The sequence below is a fragment of the Hyla sarda genome, chromosome 1 (assembly GCF_029499605.1).
Source record: "Hyla sarda isolate aHylSar1 chromosome 1, aHylSar1.hap1, whole genome shotgun sequence".
Lineage (NCBI taxonomy): Eukaryota > Metazoa > Chordata > Amphibia > Anura > Hylidae > Hyla > Hyla sarda.
The window spans coordinates 607227732-607245137 of NC_079189.1; the positions used below are offsets into that span (position 1 = coordinate 607227732).

Here is a 17406-nt window from a genome sequence, read left to right on the forward strand (position 1 = left end):
TATTAATAGCTCGCATAATTATGCATGTTGTGTTACCAAATATGTTTATTTTTGTAAAAATTTTTTTTTTTGGGGGGGGGGGGGGGGGGGGGACTTGTATAAGCAATCATTCATACAGATGAATGCAGTGCGTGCACATATTGCATTGATCCATTGGACCTGCTACAGCCTGCTATAGGATGCCTCTATCAGGAGCAGAGTCATGTCACCCACGGACCCTAGTAAAGGGCTTGGGCGGCAATGAAAATGGCCAGCAAACGCATAGAGACATCGCAAATCACTGCCCCAGACAGGGCAGCTGTTGGGGTAGGAATGGTCAGCCACACTGTTAAGAGAACTGCCATAGGTCATAAAAAGCAAGAGAGGAATACAACTCAGAAGAGTGACCCCCCGACCTAAGATGGCCCTGACATACGATAATTTCAACATACGATGTCCTCTCAGAGGCCATTGCATGTTGAAAGCAGCATCACCATACGATGCTTTTGTATGTCGGGGCCATCGCATAAACGGCTATCCGGCAGCGCTGACTGCTTCAGCTGCCGCCGGATAGCCGTTTACGGTGCCCTGTGTGCTCCAGTGATGGTCTCCTACCTGTCCACGGGGCTCCGGAGCGTCCTCTTCGGGATCCCCTCCATCGCCGGCGCTCTCCATCGTCGTCATCACGTCGCCACGCACGCCGTCCCGTCATGCAATAGGAGCGGCGTGCGTAGTGACGTGATGACGGTGACATGAGAGCGACGTTCCCGGCCAGCAGAGATGTTCCGAAGCGGCGGGGACATCACCGGGACGCGGCGACAGCGATGGAGGGCGACATCCAGGGCAGCGGTGACGGTCCGGAGCGGACAGGTGAGTACAACTTCCTATACTTTACACTGCATGGATCCCTCAACATACGATGGTTTCAACAAACGATGCTTCATTTGAAACGGATTACCATTGTATGTTGAGGGACCACTGTATCTCATCTCAGTGATGTGTGCCCTCCCCTCACTGACCCGACTGCTGCACAGAACAGGAGAAAAGCAGAGCCGGTGTAGGTTACAGGGGGAGGAGCTTAGAAGGAAACACTGCCCGGAATAATGCTGCCCTGCTCTTAGCTCCCAGGGCCCCTGCTGTGCCCTCCCCGTCTTCCCCTGTGCACCCCTGCTAGTTACTAAAATATGTAATAAGTATCCTGGGTTGGAGCGGGGCACAGTCAGGGTGAAATAATTTACAGTGCTGAGCTGGGATGTTTCTGTAACAAGTAGGACAAATGGGGACTCTTCGGGGATGGTGGGACATATGCAGCAGTCCTTCTATCCAATAAGTTTATTTCATGTCCATATCCCAACTATAATCTACATCCATATATTTCCTGGCCACCCTACAGCAGCACACTGATGGGTTAAAGAACTCTCCTTGACCCGGAATAGAAGTACTGATCTAGCAGTAAATATACAGAATGCAAGTTAATTAATCAAATTAACCCCACCTGCCCATCAGGCATAAATCACCCAAGAACCAGAAAACACGTATATTGTCTTTTCTTCTAAGAAGAAGGAAGTTACACAGAAGGAAGTATACCTCTGGTTTCTGAGGTCCCTGGAATGAATTGTTATATGGTTGTATATGGGGGGTTACCTTGGTCCCTCAGAAAACAGCTGAATACTGGGGGCTTCCCTAGTTGTTCATCATGCAAGCTGTGGCGGTAAACGATGGTGTAAGGCTTCCCTACAGAACTGCAGGTAACGTACCTCTCCTTTTTCTGTTGCGCGCAACGTGATGGCTGGGATTATGAGCATATCTGTGCATCCTGGCCGATCAGGTGAGATAACTGGCTTTTTCTGCCAGCCTGTGGCATGTTGGCACAGCTTCTGTGCTCTCTAGCCCGCCGGGAATAACGTGGTGCCGGTAGAAAGGCTCAGGTCATTGCACTCTTTCAAGGGGCCCGAAGCAGATAGGGAAGAACGTCTCTGCCTTGTTTAGGTGCATACACTTGCACCCTTCAGGGGGGGCAGCCGGCAGATAATGCACATATTTCTGTGCTTGCTGGTGTGCAGGCCAATGAGGTGTACGGGTGTAACATCATGGCTGCCAATGTGTAGCCATATCCCGACCGTGGTCATCTTGAGCATGCGCAAGGAGTGGTCTTGTTGTAAATTACCCGCGTTGACACTGAGAGCCTGCGCTCGTCCCTAGAAAGCAGGTCTCTCTCAGATGACAGAGGTATGTGGATCGCTCAGTAGTCCCTTGTGGTAATTCTGTGATCTTTGGAACAGTGGGCTATGCAAATGAAAAATTTAATTTTTCATTTTCACGGACCACTGTTCAAAAAAATCTGTCAGACACCTGTGGGGTGTAAATGCTCACTGCTCCCCTTATTACATTCCGTGAGAGGTGTAGTTTCCAAAATGGGGTCCCATGTGTGTTTGGGGGAATCCACTGTTCTTTCACCATGGGGGCTTTATAAACATACATGGCCTTCAATTCCAGCCAAATTCTCTCTCCAGAAGTCCAATGGCGCTCCTTCTCTTCTGAGTCCTGTAGTGCGCCTGCAGAGCACTTTACGTCCACATATGGGGTATTTCCATACTCCGAAGAAATGGGGTTACAAATTTTGGGTTGGCTTTTACTCCTACTACCCCTTGTGAAAATGAAAACTTTGGGGTGACACCAGCATTTTAGGCTCACTATACCCCCTGTTACGTTCCATGAGGGTGAAGTTTCCACCGCTGTAACTATCAGCCACCCCTGTGTAAATCACCAATTTAGATGTGCTCAAATGTACATGGTGCACGCTCACTCCTGAGCCCTCTTGTGCGCCCGCAGAGCACTTTACGTCCACAAATGGGGTATTTCCATACTGAGGAGAAATTGCATGACAAATTTTGGGGGTCTTTCTTTGCTTTCACCTCTTGTGAAAACTAAAAGGATGGGGCAACTGTTTTGGTGTAAATTTTTGTAACGTACGAGGCGTTTTTCATTTTTATGGGGGGGTGCACTGTAACGGTGTGTGTATATGTAGTGTTTTACTTTTTTACTTTGTGTTAGTGTAGTGTTTTTAGGGTACATTCACAGGCGTTCACAGCGAATTTCCCGCTGGGAGTTTGAGCTGCTGCGGAAACTTGGAGCTGTTGCTAAACTGCAACTCCCAGCAAGCACTGACAGAACGTGGATGCTGGGAGGTGTAGTTATACAACAGCTGGAGGCACACTGGTTTTGAATCACTGTTTAAACACGTTTTATTGAAAAGTAAGGAACAATCGGCTCGCAGGCCCAATAAAGTGACAACATGGTAGTACACGTTACATTAATTCAAGGGCGCCTGAGCAAAGTACAGTCTGACAGAATGTAAACGACAGGATTACTTATCTTAGAATGCAAAATAAAGAACACTAAACAGGCAACCTCAAACTAGGAGAACCCGGGATACTCCAGATACTAGTAATTGGAGCACCCCCACGGAGCATACCCTGGGTAAAGTTGTGTACCATCATAGTTAAGAGAAAAGGTAAGAGATGGAGAGAGAGAAGGGAGAGGGTGGGAAGGGAGAGAAATGAAAGAAAGCAGACCCGTGCAAGAAAAGAGAACAGAGAGGACCAGCTAACATGTCACATAAAAGAGAGAAGACGACAAGCGCACCATGCAATCACACACGGTCTCCAGGAACCAGAGATGGAGGCCCACGAGGAGACATAGAGTATGAGCATTGCGTGGACGGAGAGGAGCACCACTCACCCCACACTGAAAGAAATTTACCAGGACATTTCCTATGCTTATATACCAAATGGGAGAAGGGTATCACTGCATTCACCAAAGCCCTCCATTGAGATAAAGTAGGAGGGCTGGGGTCCATCCACTTAAGTGCAATAGCCTTCCTAGCCATGAATAATGTTTCCCTCAAGAAGACGCGGACATGATGAGTCCACACCTCCTCATCTAAAACACCAAAAAGACAGATTAAGGGGTCAGCAGATAAGGGAGGCTGGGCAAGCGTGTTGAGAAATCGAATAACCTCCCCCCAAAATGCCTCAATATTGGGGCAAGCCCAAATAAGATGCCAAAAGTCTGCTCCGGCATCACCACAGCGATGACAGGCATCAGAGTCGGAACGACCCATTCTAAACAGTCTGAGAGGGGTAACATAGCTGTAATGAATGATATTCAATTGAATCAATTTATTATTAGCCGCTGGGGACACCAGCATATGCGAAGAAAATATTTCCTCCCAGATCTCTGTAGACGATCTCTGCAGCTGGGAACCGGAAACCTTGGCCTGAATGAGGTGTGTATACAGGATGGACACCAGCCCCCTAGGACCCTGAGATCGCAGCACACCTATTAGAGGGAAGGCTGAGATAGGGGCGCTACCTACAGGGAACTGAGCATTAAGCGCATGGCGCAACTGTAAATACCTAAAAAAACAGTGCCTGGGCAAAGCATAGGTGGATTGTAACTGATCAAAGGAACACAGTACATTGTCACGGTACACATGGTCTAAAGTAAGAATCCCGAGTCCCCTCCAAAAGGGTGGGTCCAGAGAGACAGTAATGTGTGGGAGGAAGGGGTTGTCCCACATCGGGAGATCCAATGGCACACCAGTATAACCATAAAGCACCTTAGCAGCACGCCACACCTTGATCGCCAGTTTATGAAGGGGTAGGTAAGCCCGCCCGCCAAGGGTGGGACTCTCCAGTAGAAGTCTCGGGGTCAAGAACGGGACAAAGCTAGTTAAGGATCGCTCCGGACCCGTTCCAACATCCTCTCCCACCCATTGCCTGAGATATCGTAGCTGGCCCGCCAAATAGTAGAGGTAGAAGTCGGGTAATGACATACCTGCCGCTAATTTAGGGCGTTGCAAAGTAGAAAGTAGAATTTTGCGTCAATTCAGGCCCCAAATAAATGGGGACAGAAGAGAGTGAAGGGAGTCAAAGAAATATTTAGGGACAGGCCCAGAAGCGTGTTCCAACATATACAGGCATTTAGGAAGGATAATGAGTTTAATAAGATTAACACGCCCAGTAACAGATAGCGGCAGCGTAGCCCAAACTCTAAATTTGGATTTGACATATGGGATCAGTGAGAGGATGTTAGACGATAGGTCACCAGCTGGGTCCCTATGGATAAAGATCCCCAGGTACTTAAACTCCGTGACCACTGGAAGGCCACACATAATGGGGGGCCAAGTTTTACGCAAGAGGGGCATAATAACGGATTTAGACCAGTTAATAAACAGCCCAGAATAGAATCCGAACCTATCCAGCAAGGCCATAGCATACGGCAGTGTCGTCAACGGGTCTGAGAAAGAGCACTGTACCATCCGCGTACAGACCAATGCGTTCTTCCCTATCTCCCACCGGCATACCACGGAAACCAGAGTCCTGACGGATACGCAGTGCAAGGGGCTCCACCGCCACCGCAAACAGGAGCGGGGACAGAGGGCACCCCTGATGCGTACCCCTGCCCAAGGGAAATGGGCGTGAGCAAGTACCATTAACCAGGACCTGGGCCCGCGGACACAGGTAGAGGAGGGAGACCCACTTCCGGAAAGCAGGACCAAAACCGAACCTAGAGAGCACTGCCTGCAGGTACCCTCACTCCACCGAGTCAAAAGCCTTGGCAGCATCTAAAGATGCCAAGGCCCAGTCACCACCCAGAGCCACTCCCACCTGGAGGGCAGTTTGAACCCTACGGATATTGTCCGATGTGGACTTGCCCGGCATGAATCCGGTCTGATCTGAGTGTATAATGGACAGTACTTCCTGATTCAACCGCTTAGCTAAAACTTTTGTGAGAATTTTATAATCCAGATTTAATAAAGAAATCGGCCGATAGGAGCCACATTCTAAAGGATCTTTATCAGGTTTCAAGAGGACAACTATGGTCGCCTCGTACATAGAGTCAGGTAGGATATTGTCTATAAATGCCTTTTCAAACATGGCCAACAGGGGAGGAAGGAGAATCTCCAAACCTCCAAGGGGAGGCCATCCGGGCCCGGAGACTTACCCCTAGTCATATCAGCTACTGCTTCCTGCACTTCCAAGAGCGTAAGAGGGGCATCCAACATGTCTCTATCACTATCAGATAAAACAGGGAAATCTATGCCGTCCAGGTAAGAAGCCAGCTCCGCATCATCATATTGAACCTGCGAAGAATAGAGGTTAGTATAAAAAGCAGAAAAACTTTGTGCCATCTCCTCCACCCCCAGCAGCACAGACCCATCTGGGGCTTTAATTTTAAGAACCTGAGCAGCTGAAGTAGATTGCCATACTTTGTGAGCTAACAGTTTACTGGATTGATTACCATGTTCGAAATAGAATTGCTTGGTGAAAAATAATTTCCTATTGGCCTTTTCGTGAAGATGTAACATATATTGTCTTCCCTCCCGCAGCCAAGCCACCTTATTAGACTCTGAAGGGTCCGCCACATATCTGGCCTCCAGAGCGGTGCAGGAACTGGCCAGTTCCTCCTCCCGCCGAGATGCAGATTTCTTAATAAAAGAGATCGTAGATCGCAGGCAGCCCCGCAGGTATGCCTTTAGAGTCTCCCACACCAGCACAGGAGAACCTCCTGGAACATTGGCTCGAAGGAACACCTGAAGCTGGTCCGGGATACGGTCATTTGGGCAAATCTGATCCAGCCAGAAAGGGTGTACTCTCCATCTATGCGGTGTACCAGAATCGGCCACGCGAATGTCCAGCAATAATGGAGAATGGTCAGATACAGCACGCGGTTCATACGAAACCGCCGAGACCTGAGACATGAGAAGCGGATTACCATAAGCGAGGTCGATCCTGGACAACGCATTGCGACCCAGAGTGTGGCAGGAGAATTGTCTAGTATGAGGATGGCGATCCCGAAAGATGTCCACCCAGCCAATTTCATCTACCAACAAAGAGGAGTGGTCCCAGTACCCAAAGGAACCCCTCTGGTACTGTGGCGATCCATGACCAAGTCAGGCACCATATTAAAATCTCCCATACACAGCACACGCGCGGAAGGGTAGCCAGCAGCAAAAGTGACAGCACTATGAAATACCTCCATGGAGGCCGACGGGGGATTATAAATAAATAGCAGCACATAAGGCACGTTGTTAATGTAGGCATAGACAAAAATATAATGACCTTGTGAGTCTCTACGCACAGCTACAGGATCCCATCTCACTGACCTAGCAATCAAAAGTGAAACGCCCCTAGAAAAAGATGTATGGAAGGAGTGGTGAGACCATTGTACCCAAGGTTTGGTAAACTGGTGGGCCCTGTCCGGGGTGAGATGTGTCTCTTGTAATGCTATAACATGAGGGCGGAACTTCCTAATATGTGCAAAAACCATTGTACGTTTACGAGGGGCCCGGGCCCCCCGTATATTCCACGACATTACTCTAAGGTCCGCCATGGTAAAAGAGAGTGTACACTAAGAACACAGCAAGAGACACATAAAGACAACACAAACATCAGCCATCCACACCAAGAGATTGATACAAACACACACGGGTCCATGAAAATAGAAAGGGCACCAAGGTGGTGAGAGGTAGAAGTGGTACAAGATAAGCTCCATTGAGAATGCACATTCTGACAAGAGAAACCTCCCCTAAACATGGGGAACAGACAGAAGAAAACAAGAAAAGCAAACATAACCACTGCAGGAAAAGCAGTGATAGAGCAACAGCTCCAGCTAGTGGGGAGAGCCTGCTCAAACATGGGATAGATGAGAGCCTCTGGATTATATAAACTGCAGAAGGGGCCAAGGAGGACAGCAGTACACAGGAGAAGGAGGCAACACCGGAGGACCAGAGAGAAATAGGAGGGAAAAACAGGAAAACAAATAAAAAAGAGAGGGGGGGGGGGAGGGGGAGAAAATGACCACCAATGAAACAAAGAGGCAAAGGGAAAAAAGAGGAGGCTTAAGGTATGACACCCAGGAGGGGGAAGAGACCAAGGCAGGAAAGAGGGAACAGACGAGAATACATCAGGAGATAGAGCGAGAATTGGAGGTGTATAAAGCATAATAAACAGTGCAAAGTGACCACCATTGACACTAGTCTCCCGCCACCCACCCAGCAGGAGAGCAGTCATCATAACCCCACACCCTATTCAACCCATAAAGGTCACATGGAAGTAACCTCGCTTCAGAGGTCAAGTAGGGGCACAGGGAGGGGGGGGGGGAATTCAGCATTTGGAATGTCCAGGCAGGGGGATCCAATTTGTGGGGGGAACTGGAGGAAAGTCTTGACAGTTCCATCGGGGCCATACAATGTCCATGTGAAAGTCCAACTGTAGTCCCAGGAGAACAAACACTGAAAGTCCGGGGGGGGGGGGGCGCCAATGAGGGTGAGAGAAAAAAACAAAAAAAAAAAACACAAAAACAATGGGGAGAGCAGTCCGGGTACGGGGGTCCAGCCTGACCGGAGGAAAGACAGAGGGGTATGCTCCCCACAGAAGTCCGGCCCAGTCCCACGTGGGCAAACTTAAAACGTCCCAGGGGAACAGTGATCGGTGGGGGGAAAAACACAGGGCAGTCCGGACTGGGGGGGAGAGGGTGGAAAAGAGGTGCCAAGTAGGTGGGATGGCAGGGGAATACACAGTACCTCAAACACTGCAGGGAACCAGGGTAGACAGGAGATGTAGAAAAGGGACACAGGCTGGGACTCCACGGCAGTCACCCACATCAGTCCGGTCAGGCAGCTAGGTCCCGCCAGGGGAAGCAGGTTCACCTCCGCCTACTCAGCCATTCATCTGCGTCCTGCGGGGTGGCAAAGAAAATCGCCCGGTCTCCATCCACCACCCGGAGTCGGGCAGGGTAGGCCATGGAATACGGCACCCCCCGTTCACGCAACCGCGCCTTAACAGAAGTGAAGGAGGCCCTCTTGCGCTGGAGATCGGAGGAGAAGTCCGGGAAGATGGACACCTTGGCATTCTGGACCGTGATCTCCGGCAGCCGTCGGGCAAAACGAAGTATCAGGTCCCGGTCATTGCAATTGAGGAATCTTGCTAGCAGCGGGCGAGGAGGGGCCCCCGGTACAGGTGGCTTCGCCGGCACTCGGTGCGCCCTCTCTACAGCATAAGCAGCAGAGAAGGGAGCATCTGGCACGAGCTCCCGAATCCATGACTCCACAAAGGCACCGGGATTCTGGCCCTCTGCGCGTTCTGGGAGACCAATCACCCGTATGTTGTTCCGGCGCAGCCGGTTCTCGAGGTCGTCATTCTTCTGGCGGACCGACTCCAGCTGCTCCTGCACCGCTCGTAAGGAGGAAGGTAAGGGCTGTACCGTGTCCTCTAGAGTGGAAATGCGAGTCTCCGTCTCCCCCACCCGTTCCCGGAGACTCTGCAAATCTTGACGGAGAAGGCCAACATCCACCCTGACCTCCTCCATCTTGCCCGTAAGGGAGGTCCGGCATGTCTGAATAGCCATCAAGAGGGTGTCGCTCACCTCCCGAAGGGTCAGCTCAGGGCCGGCAGAGTCGTCATCGGGTAGCAAGGCCTCTCGCTCCTCCGCTTGACCTTGCGGCCCAGCCCGCCCAGCGCCATCTTGCTTCACTGCGCGGGCATAGTCTTGCAGCTTCTCCACCGCAGATCTATCCTTCTGTTTCGTAGGATCCAGTTTAGGTGCCATTGTTCTGGTCCTGAGTCGGGTCAGCGGGGTCAGAGGCTCCAGGATTCAGTACAGGATAGGTAAAATGCAGGCTCTAAGCGGGAGCACCTACAGTGTGCGACCGCTCATCTCAACGGCCAGGCCACGCCCCGGTTTTGAAACACTGTTAAGTAACAGACTACCGCAGTGTTTCCGCACCAGTGTACCCCCAGCTGTTGGAAAACTACAACTCCCAGCATGCACAGTCTGTCAGTGCATGCAACAGCTGGAGGCATACTGGTTGCAAAACAATGAGTTAGGTAACAAACCCTAACCCAAAGTTTCGCAACCAATATGCCTTCAGCTGTTGCAAAACTAAAACTCTCAGCATGACCGCCGAAGGGCATGCTGGGAGTTGTAGTTATGCAAACAGCTGGAGGCACATCTACCACTCTTAGCATGACCTTTGGCAGTCTGCATGCTGGAAGTTATAGTTATGCAACAGATGGAGGCACACCTTTTCATAGAAAAAATGTGCCTCCAGCTGTTGCATAACTACTCCCAGCATGCCCTTTACCTCTGCATGATGAGAGTTGTATTATACAACAGCTGGAGGTACACACCACTGACCTCCTGCTGTTGTATAATACAACTCCCAGCATGAACAGCCAAAGCGCATGCTGGGAATTGTAGTTATGCAACAGCTGGAGCAACAACTACAGCTCCCAGCATGCTCCTTGGTAGTCTGTGCATGAAGAGTTAAAGTTATGCAACAGCTGCCTCCAGCTGTTGCATATCTATAATGTCCAGCATGCACAGACAGCCAAAGGGCATGATGGGAGTTGTAGTTGTGCCTCCAGCTGTTGCATAACTACAATTCCCATAATACCCTTTGGCTGGGCATGCTGGGAGTTGTTGCTAAGCAACAGCAGGAGGCACGCAGGCCTCACCTGCTGCTGCCGGATCCTGCCGCAGCCGCTCAGGACTCCGCTGCCACTCTGGACCACGCCACCGCCACTGCTCCGGACCCCGCCACTCCTTTCGGACCCGCCAGTTAGTGACCCCTGCTGCCGCCGGACACCCACCCCGCAGGACCCGTGATTGGTTGGCCGGTCTCGGACGTTTAACCACAGGGAACGTAACTAGCACCAGATTCGCTGATCGGGGAATCATGGCGATCGGCAACAAGGGGGGGGGGTCACAGGCCCCCCCCCTGGGCGATATGCGGGGTTGGCTGCTGTCAGATAACAGCAGCCATCCCGGCCTGATCACCGTGTCCGGAGACGCGGTGATCAAGGAATGCGCCGCCGTAAATGTACCTCTTAGCAGCGTACATTTACGGCGCTCGTCCTTAAGGGGTTAAAGAATTCTACACACAAAAATAGCAGACGGTGACTGATTAGAATCTGTGACTCTTCCCTGCATTTACCTGTAGGAATGTCCTCCTTATACTGCTCATCACCGCTCACATCTGTCTCTTCTTCTTCTTCCTTTAAGTCTGTAGCATTAATATAGATCAGTTTTTTCCCTGTAGGAAGGTCCTCTTTATTCTGCTCATCACCGCTTACATCTGTCTCTTCTTCCTTTATGTCTGTAGCATTAATATAGATCAGTTTTTTCCCTGTAGGAATGTGCTCCTTATACTGCTCATCACCGCTTACATCTGTCTCCTCTTCTTCTTCCTTTATGTCTGTATCATTATTGTAGATTAGATCTTTCCCTGTATGAATGTTCTTCTTATACTGCTCATCACCGCTCACATCTGACTCTGGAGCATTAATATTGTTTAGATCTTCTCCCTGAATTATAAAACGTAGAGGGAATATTGTAAAAGTCATCAGACAGTAGGAGAAAACACGTGGGATGTTATAGATGAGCAGGAGATAAGGAGTCATGGAGACTGAGTGGACTGACCACAAGAGCTTTACAGCCCTTCTTCATCTCAATCTACCTGATCCTGTGGAAGAAGAGGATGGGGAAACCTCTCTGGTGCTGTTCTCTTACTGGATCTGACTGTAGGGAACACATACAGAGACTGAATTCATTCTTTACATACAAATAATGAGAGGACGTGTGTATATAGTCATGTCTATTACCTGCTGATGTGAGGGGCTGCTGATCCTCCATCATCACCTGATCCTTGTACTGATCCTTGTGTCCTTCTACATACTCCCACTCCTCCATGGAGAAATAGACCGCCACGTCCTGACACCTTATAGGAACCTGACACATAATGATAGTCATCACCCCGACCCCTCCAGTGGTGTTATTGTATAATGTCCCAGAATTCCCAGCAGTGTCACCTCTCCAGTCATCACCAGACCCCTCCATTACTGTATAATGTCCCAGCATTCCCAGCAGTGTCACCTCTCCAGTCATCACCAGACCCCTCCATTACTGTATAATGTCCCAGCATTCCCAGCAGGGTCACCTCTCCAGTCAGCAGCTCCATCATCTTGTTGATGAGTTCTAGGACCTTCCGTTCATCCATTTCCTCATGTATCAGGGAGTGAGGTGGGGGCCCCGGGATTGGGCTCAGGGTTCTTCCCCATCCTTCACACACAGGGGCTCGACAGTGCCCACTAGAAGACTTTTTCACTACTGTGTAATCCTGTGTATGGAGAGACACATTAATATCACTACATACATTCCCAGAATCCCTCACCTCTCCAGTCATATCCATCTGTTATTACATAGATAAGGAGGTCATGTGACATCACTCCCAGAATCCCTCACCTCTTCAGTCATATCCATCTGTTATTACATAGATAAGAATGAGGTCATGTGACATCACTCCCAGAATCCCTCACCTCTCCAGTAAGCCGGAAGAGTATCTGTAGGGTGAGGTTTATGATCCTGTCGGCCATCTTGTTCCTGTCTCTCTCCATAGTTGATGGGTCATCCAGGAAAATTCTCTTATATAGAAGATATCAGCATCCTGGATAGGAGGAACCTGAAGGGAAGAAGAGGAGACGATGAGGCGGCTGCTAATAGAAACAACAACAGACGGAGAAAGAAAGAGACAAATACACAGAAAGTTCTGGATCTTGTGATCAATGAGAAAAACCCATAAGAAGTGATGAGAGGCCGAGATATCATCTATGGAGCCTCCACATCGGACATTGCACTCACCACAAATCACAGCAGGTTTTTGTTTTAAATCATGGTTTATTCATCGTGAGTTCAAAGGTTGTGTACAAGCAGGAAAGAGGGAAGGGAGGGGAGTGGGCATCAGCTCCGTGGGACGAGTCGTTTCGCAGAAGAACTGCTTGATCACGCTACTCAGGGTGAGTCAGAAACCGGCTTATATATGCAGTGTGGGTGACTCACATAAGATGTGCCGGAACCTGTCATAGTGATGTGTGTAAATTCTCAGATAAAGTTGTGGACAGCATGTATGCGTGCAACGTAAAAAAAAAGTGCAGATACACACATCAAGACATGTGGCTGAATCACCGGAGCTGTGGGTATAACATCATTCAAGTACCCAGAGTAGACAGCTGAATTTACAAATAATTTTGATGTAGTAAGGTGTCAGCCACAATGCGCAAGGAGGAAATAGGAAATGAACGGCATAAAATGAGCCATAGTTAGGGATAGTAGAGAATTTTTTTTAGTGAATAGGACAGCATCATAGGTAAGATCAAGCAGATAACAGCATAAACGGCACGTGTATCACAAAATGGAAGAGAGGTTATAACAAAAAATTATGGGGTATGAAAGAAAACGGGAAATCCTGAAAGTTACAGTCCTGAGGGAAGGAAGACAGAAAAACTGAAAAATGAATAAAAAAGACAAAAAAATGACAAAAAAACAGCCAAAGGTTCAAATGCAGAAATTCAGATCATTTTTCTCATTTAAGCCAAGACCCTCTGTGGCTCTTAATTTCGAGATCCAGATGGCTATTTTTTTGTCGCAGGGTATTTTCCTTTGTCTTTCCAGGGTATGGGCGCAGGACACGCTAGATCCCTTGAAATTTGAGGCAGGTAGAATCTCCAGAGTGGACACTGCGGACATGCTCGGATAGTTTTGGTACTCCAGTGCCCAATCTTGAGTGCTGTAAATGTTCTCTGAACCTTGTGAACATAGCACGGATAGTGGAGTCCACTTAAAATAATTTGCACAGGCATAGGATGTCGTAGACTATGAAGTCTGTTCTGCATGTTATCAGGTCTTTCACATGTACATTGACGCCTCCAATGCGATAATTTATTCCATTGAGGCAGTAAGAGTAATAGGAGCAGTTGCCACATTTAAAGTATCCGGAGGGGAAAGAAGAGGTAAACCAGTCGGATTTCGGGGTGCTGGAGGAGAATGTGCTTCTTACTAAATAATCCTTAATGGCTTTATTCTTTCTGTAGGCGAATATATGTTTATTCTTCGCTACATTGTGGAGATCAGGATCCTCTCCCAGTAGGTACCATTGTTTAAGGACAGTCTTTTTCAATAAACCGGACATGTTACTGAATTTAAAGGAAAAAATGAAACGTTTCGATTTAGCAGGGCAAGTGTGCCTTTTTTCTTTATTCACTTTCTTTATTGCGCTCCATGGCTCTTTCTGTCACTTTTCTGGGGTAGCGCCTCTCATATAAGTGTTCTATAAACTGGTTTGCCTGTTCTTGGAAAATCGAGGGATCACTGTTTATCTTTTTAAGGCAATAGTTGGCTATATGGTAGAGTTGCCTTAGTATGTTCGGGATGGAAACTGTCATGATGCAAGTATAGCATAGGGGACGAGGATTTCCTGTAACACCTGGTTACTGCTTGATTATTCTCTAGAGAGACCACAAGATCCAGAAATGTTATTTCTTTATGGTGAAAGGAGGAAGTAAAGTGCATGTTCATTTTGTTTTTATTATTTAAGTCTGCAACAAAAGATCAAAAGCATTCTTCACTACTGTCCCAAAGCACAAAGATGTTGTCCACGTATCTGCGGTAAAGTTTTATTGCTCTTGGGTGCTTGTTGGATGATGATTAAATGCGTTCAGCTTCTAGTGTTGCCAAAAAGATGTTAGCCAGGGTACAGAAGACTGGGGTCCCCATGGTCGTACCCGTACGTTGCTTGTACCAGACCCTGTCGAACTGAAAATAATTGTTCTCTAGGACAAAGACTATGGCTTCTGTTACGAAGTCAAAGAAGGAGGAAGACTTCCTGGCAGCCGTTAAGAATTCCCTTAAGGCATTAAAACTCAATTCTTGTGGGATCCGGGAATATAAATTCCTCTCATATAACCATTCCCCTCATATAACCATTCCCCCTCATATAACCATTCCTCCTCATATAACCATTCCTCCTCATATAACCATTCCTCCTCATATAACCATTCCTCTCATATAACCATTCCTCTTATATAACCATTCCTCCTCATATAACCATTCCCCCTCATATAACCATTCCTCCTCATATAACCATTCCTCCTCATATAACCATTCCCCCTCATATAACCATTCCCCTCATATAACCATTCCTCTCATATAACCATTCCTCTCATATAACCATTCCCCTCATATAACCATTCCCCTCATATAACCATTCCTCCTCATATAACCATTCCTCCTCATATAACCATTCCCCTCATATAACCATTCCCCTCATATAACCATTCCCCCTCATATAACCATTCCCCTCATATAACCATTCCCCTCATATAACCATTCCCCTCATATAACCATTCCTCCTCATATAACCATTCCTCCTCATATAACCATTCCCCTCATATAACCATTCCTCTCATATAACCATTCCCCTCATATAACCATTCCTCCTCATATAACCATTCCTCCTCATATAACCATTCCTCTCATATAACCATTCCTCCTCATATAACCATTCCTCCTCATATAACCATTCCTCCTCATATAACCATTCCCTCATATAACCATTCCTCTCATATAACCATTCCCCTCATATAACCATTCCTCCTCATATAACCATTCCTCCTCATATAACCATTCCCCTCATATAACCATTCCCCTCATATAACCATTCCTCCTCATATAACCATTCCCCTCATATAACCATTCCTCTCATATAACCATTCCTCCTCATATAACCATTCCTCTCATATAACCATTCCCCTCATATAACCATTCCTCCTATAACCATTCCCTCTCATATAACCATTCCTCCTCATATAACCATTCCCCTCATAAACCATTCCTCCTCATATAACCATTCCTCTCATATAACCATTCCCCTCATATAACCATTCCTCCTCATATAACCATTCCCCTCATATAACCATTCCTCCTCATATAACCATTCCCCTCATATAACCATTCCTCTCATATAACCATTCCCCCTCATATAACCATTCCCCCTCATATAACCATTCCCCTCTCATATAACCATTCCCCCTCATATAACCATTCCCCTCATATAACCATTCCTCCTCATATAACCATTCCCTCATATAACCATTCCTCTCATATAACCATTCCTCTCATATAACCATTCCCCTCATATAACCATTCCTCTCATATAACCATTCCTCCTCATATAACCATTCCTCTCATATAACCATTCCTCTCATATAACCATTCCTCCTCATATAACCATTCCCCTCATATAACCATTCCTCCTCATATAACCATTCCTCTCATATAACCATTCCCCTCATATAACCATTCCTCCTCATATAACCATTTCCCCTCATATAACCATTCCCCTCATATAACCATTCCTCTCATATAACCATTCCTCTCATATAACCATTCCCCTCATATAACCATTCCTCTCATATAACCATTCCTCCTCATATAACCATTCCCCTCATATAACCATTCCTCCTCATATAACCATTCCTCTCATATAACCATTCCCCTCATATAACCATTCCTCCTCATATAACCATTCCTCCTCATATAACCATTCCCCTCATATAACCATTCCCCTCATATAACCATTCCTCCTCATATAACCATTCCCCTCATATAACCATTCCTCTCATATAACCATTCCCCTCATATAACCATTCCTCTCATATAACCATTCCTCCTCATATAACCATTCCCCTCATATAACCATTCCTCTCATATAACCATTCCTCCTCATATAACCATTCCCCTCATATAACCATTCCCCTCATATAACCATTCCCCTCATATAACCATTCCCCTCATATAACCATTCCCCTCATATAACCATTCCCCTCATATAACCATTCCTCCTCATATAACCATTCCTCCTCATATAACCATTCCTCCTCATATAACCATTCCTCTCATATAACCATTCCTCCTCATATAACCATTCCTCTCATATAACCATTCCTCTCATATAACCATTCCTCTCATATAACCATTCCTCTCATATAACCATTCCTCTCATATAACCATTCCTCTCATATAACCATTCCCCTCATATAACCATTCCCCTCATATAACCATTCCCCTCATATAACCATTCCCCTCATATAACCATTCCCTCTCATATAACCATTCCTCCTCATATAAACCATTCCCCTCATATAACCATTCCCCTCATATAACCATTCCCCTCATATAACCATTCCTCCTCATATAACCATTCCTCCTCATTTAACCATTCCCCTCATATAACCATTCCCCTCATATAACCATTCCTCCTCATATAACCATTCCCCTCATATAACCATTCCCCTCATATAACCATTCCCCCCTCATATAACCATTCCCTCTCATATAACCATTCCCCTCATATAACCATTCCCCTCATATAACCATTCCTCTCATATAACCATTCCTCCTCATATAACCATTCCTCTCATATAACCATTCCCCTCATATAACCATTCCTCCTCATATAACCATTCCTCTCATATAACCATTCCCCTCATATAACCATTCCTCCTCATATAACCATTCCTCTCATAT

The 17406-nt window shown here is 47.2% G+C and overlaps 2 protein-coding genes across 4 annotated transcripts in view; both read right to left on the reverse strand.

Moving 5' to 3' along the window:
• Window positions 1-17406, reverse strand: part of LOC130298752 (uncharacterized) — a 72809-nt gene that overhangs the window by 2648 nt on the left and 52755 nt on the right. The window contains exons 5-6 of the mRNA XM_056551367.1: window positions 8706-9630; window positions 5989-6939 (exon numbers count right to left, since the gene is read on the reverse strand). Of these exons, the coding sequence (XP_056407342.1) occupies window positions 5989-6939; window positions 8706-9630 (1876 nt within the window). The remainder of the gene's footprint in view (window positions 1-5988; window positions 6940-8705; window positions 9631-17406) is intronic.
• LOC130297325 (gastrula zinc finger protein XlCGF66.1-like) lies at window positions 11265-12793 on the reverse strand. Of its 3 annotated transcripts, none has more exons than XM_056549682.1 (5): window positions 12685-12793; window positions 12363-12505; window positions 11984-12163; window positions 11504-11775; window positions 11265-11351 (listed from the first exon to the last, which is right to left on the reverse strand). In XM_056549682.1, the coding sequence occupies exons 2-5, from the start codon at window positions 12438-12440 to the stop codon at window positions 11339-11341; spliced, it is 543 nt and encodes a 180-aa protein (XP_056405657.1). In that variant the 5' UTR covers window positions 12441-12505; window positions 12685-12793; the 3' UTR covers window positions 11265-11338. The 3 variants fall into 3 exon arrangements, with proteins under 3 accessions (XP_056405657.1, XP_056405676.1, XP_056405665.1); XM_056549701.1 differs by having other exon boundaries at window positions 11297-11351; window positions 11504-11565; XM_056549690.1 differs by lacking the exon at window positions 11265-11351 and having other exon boundaries at window positions 11358-11565; window positions 11649-11775; window positions 12685-12786.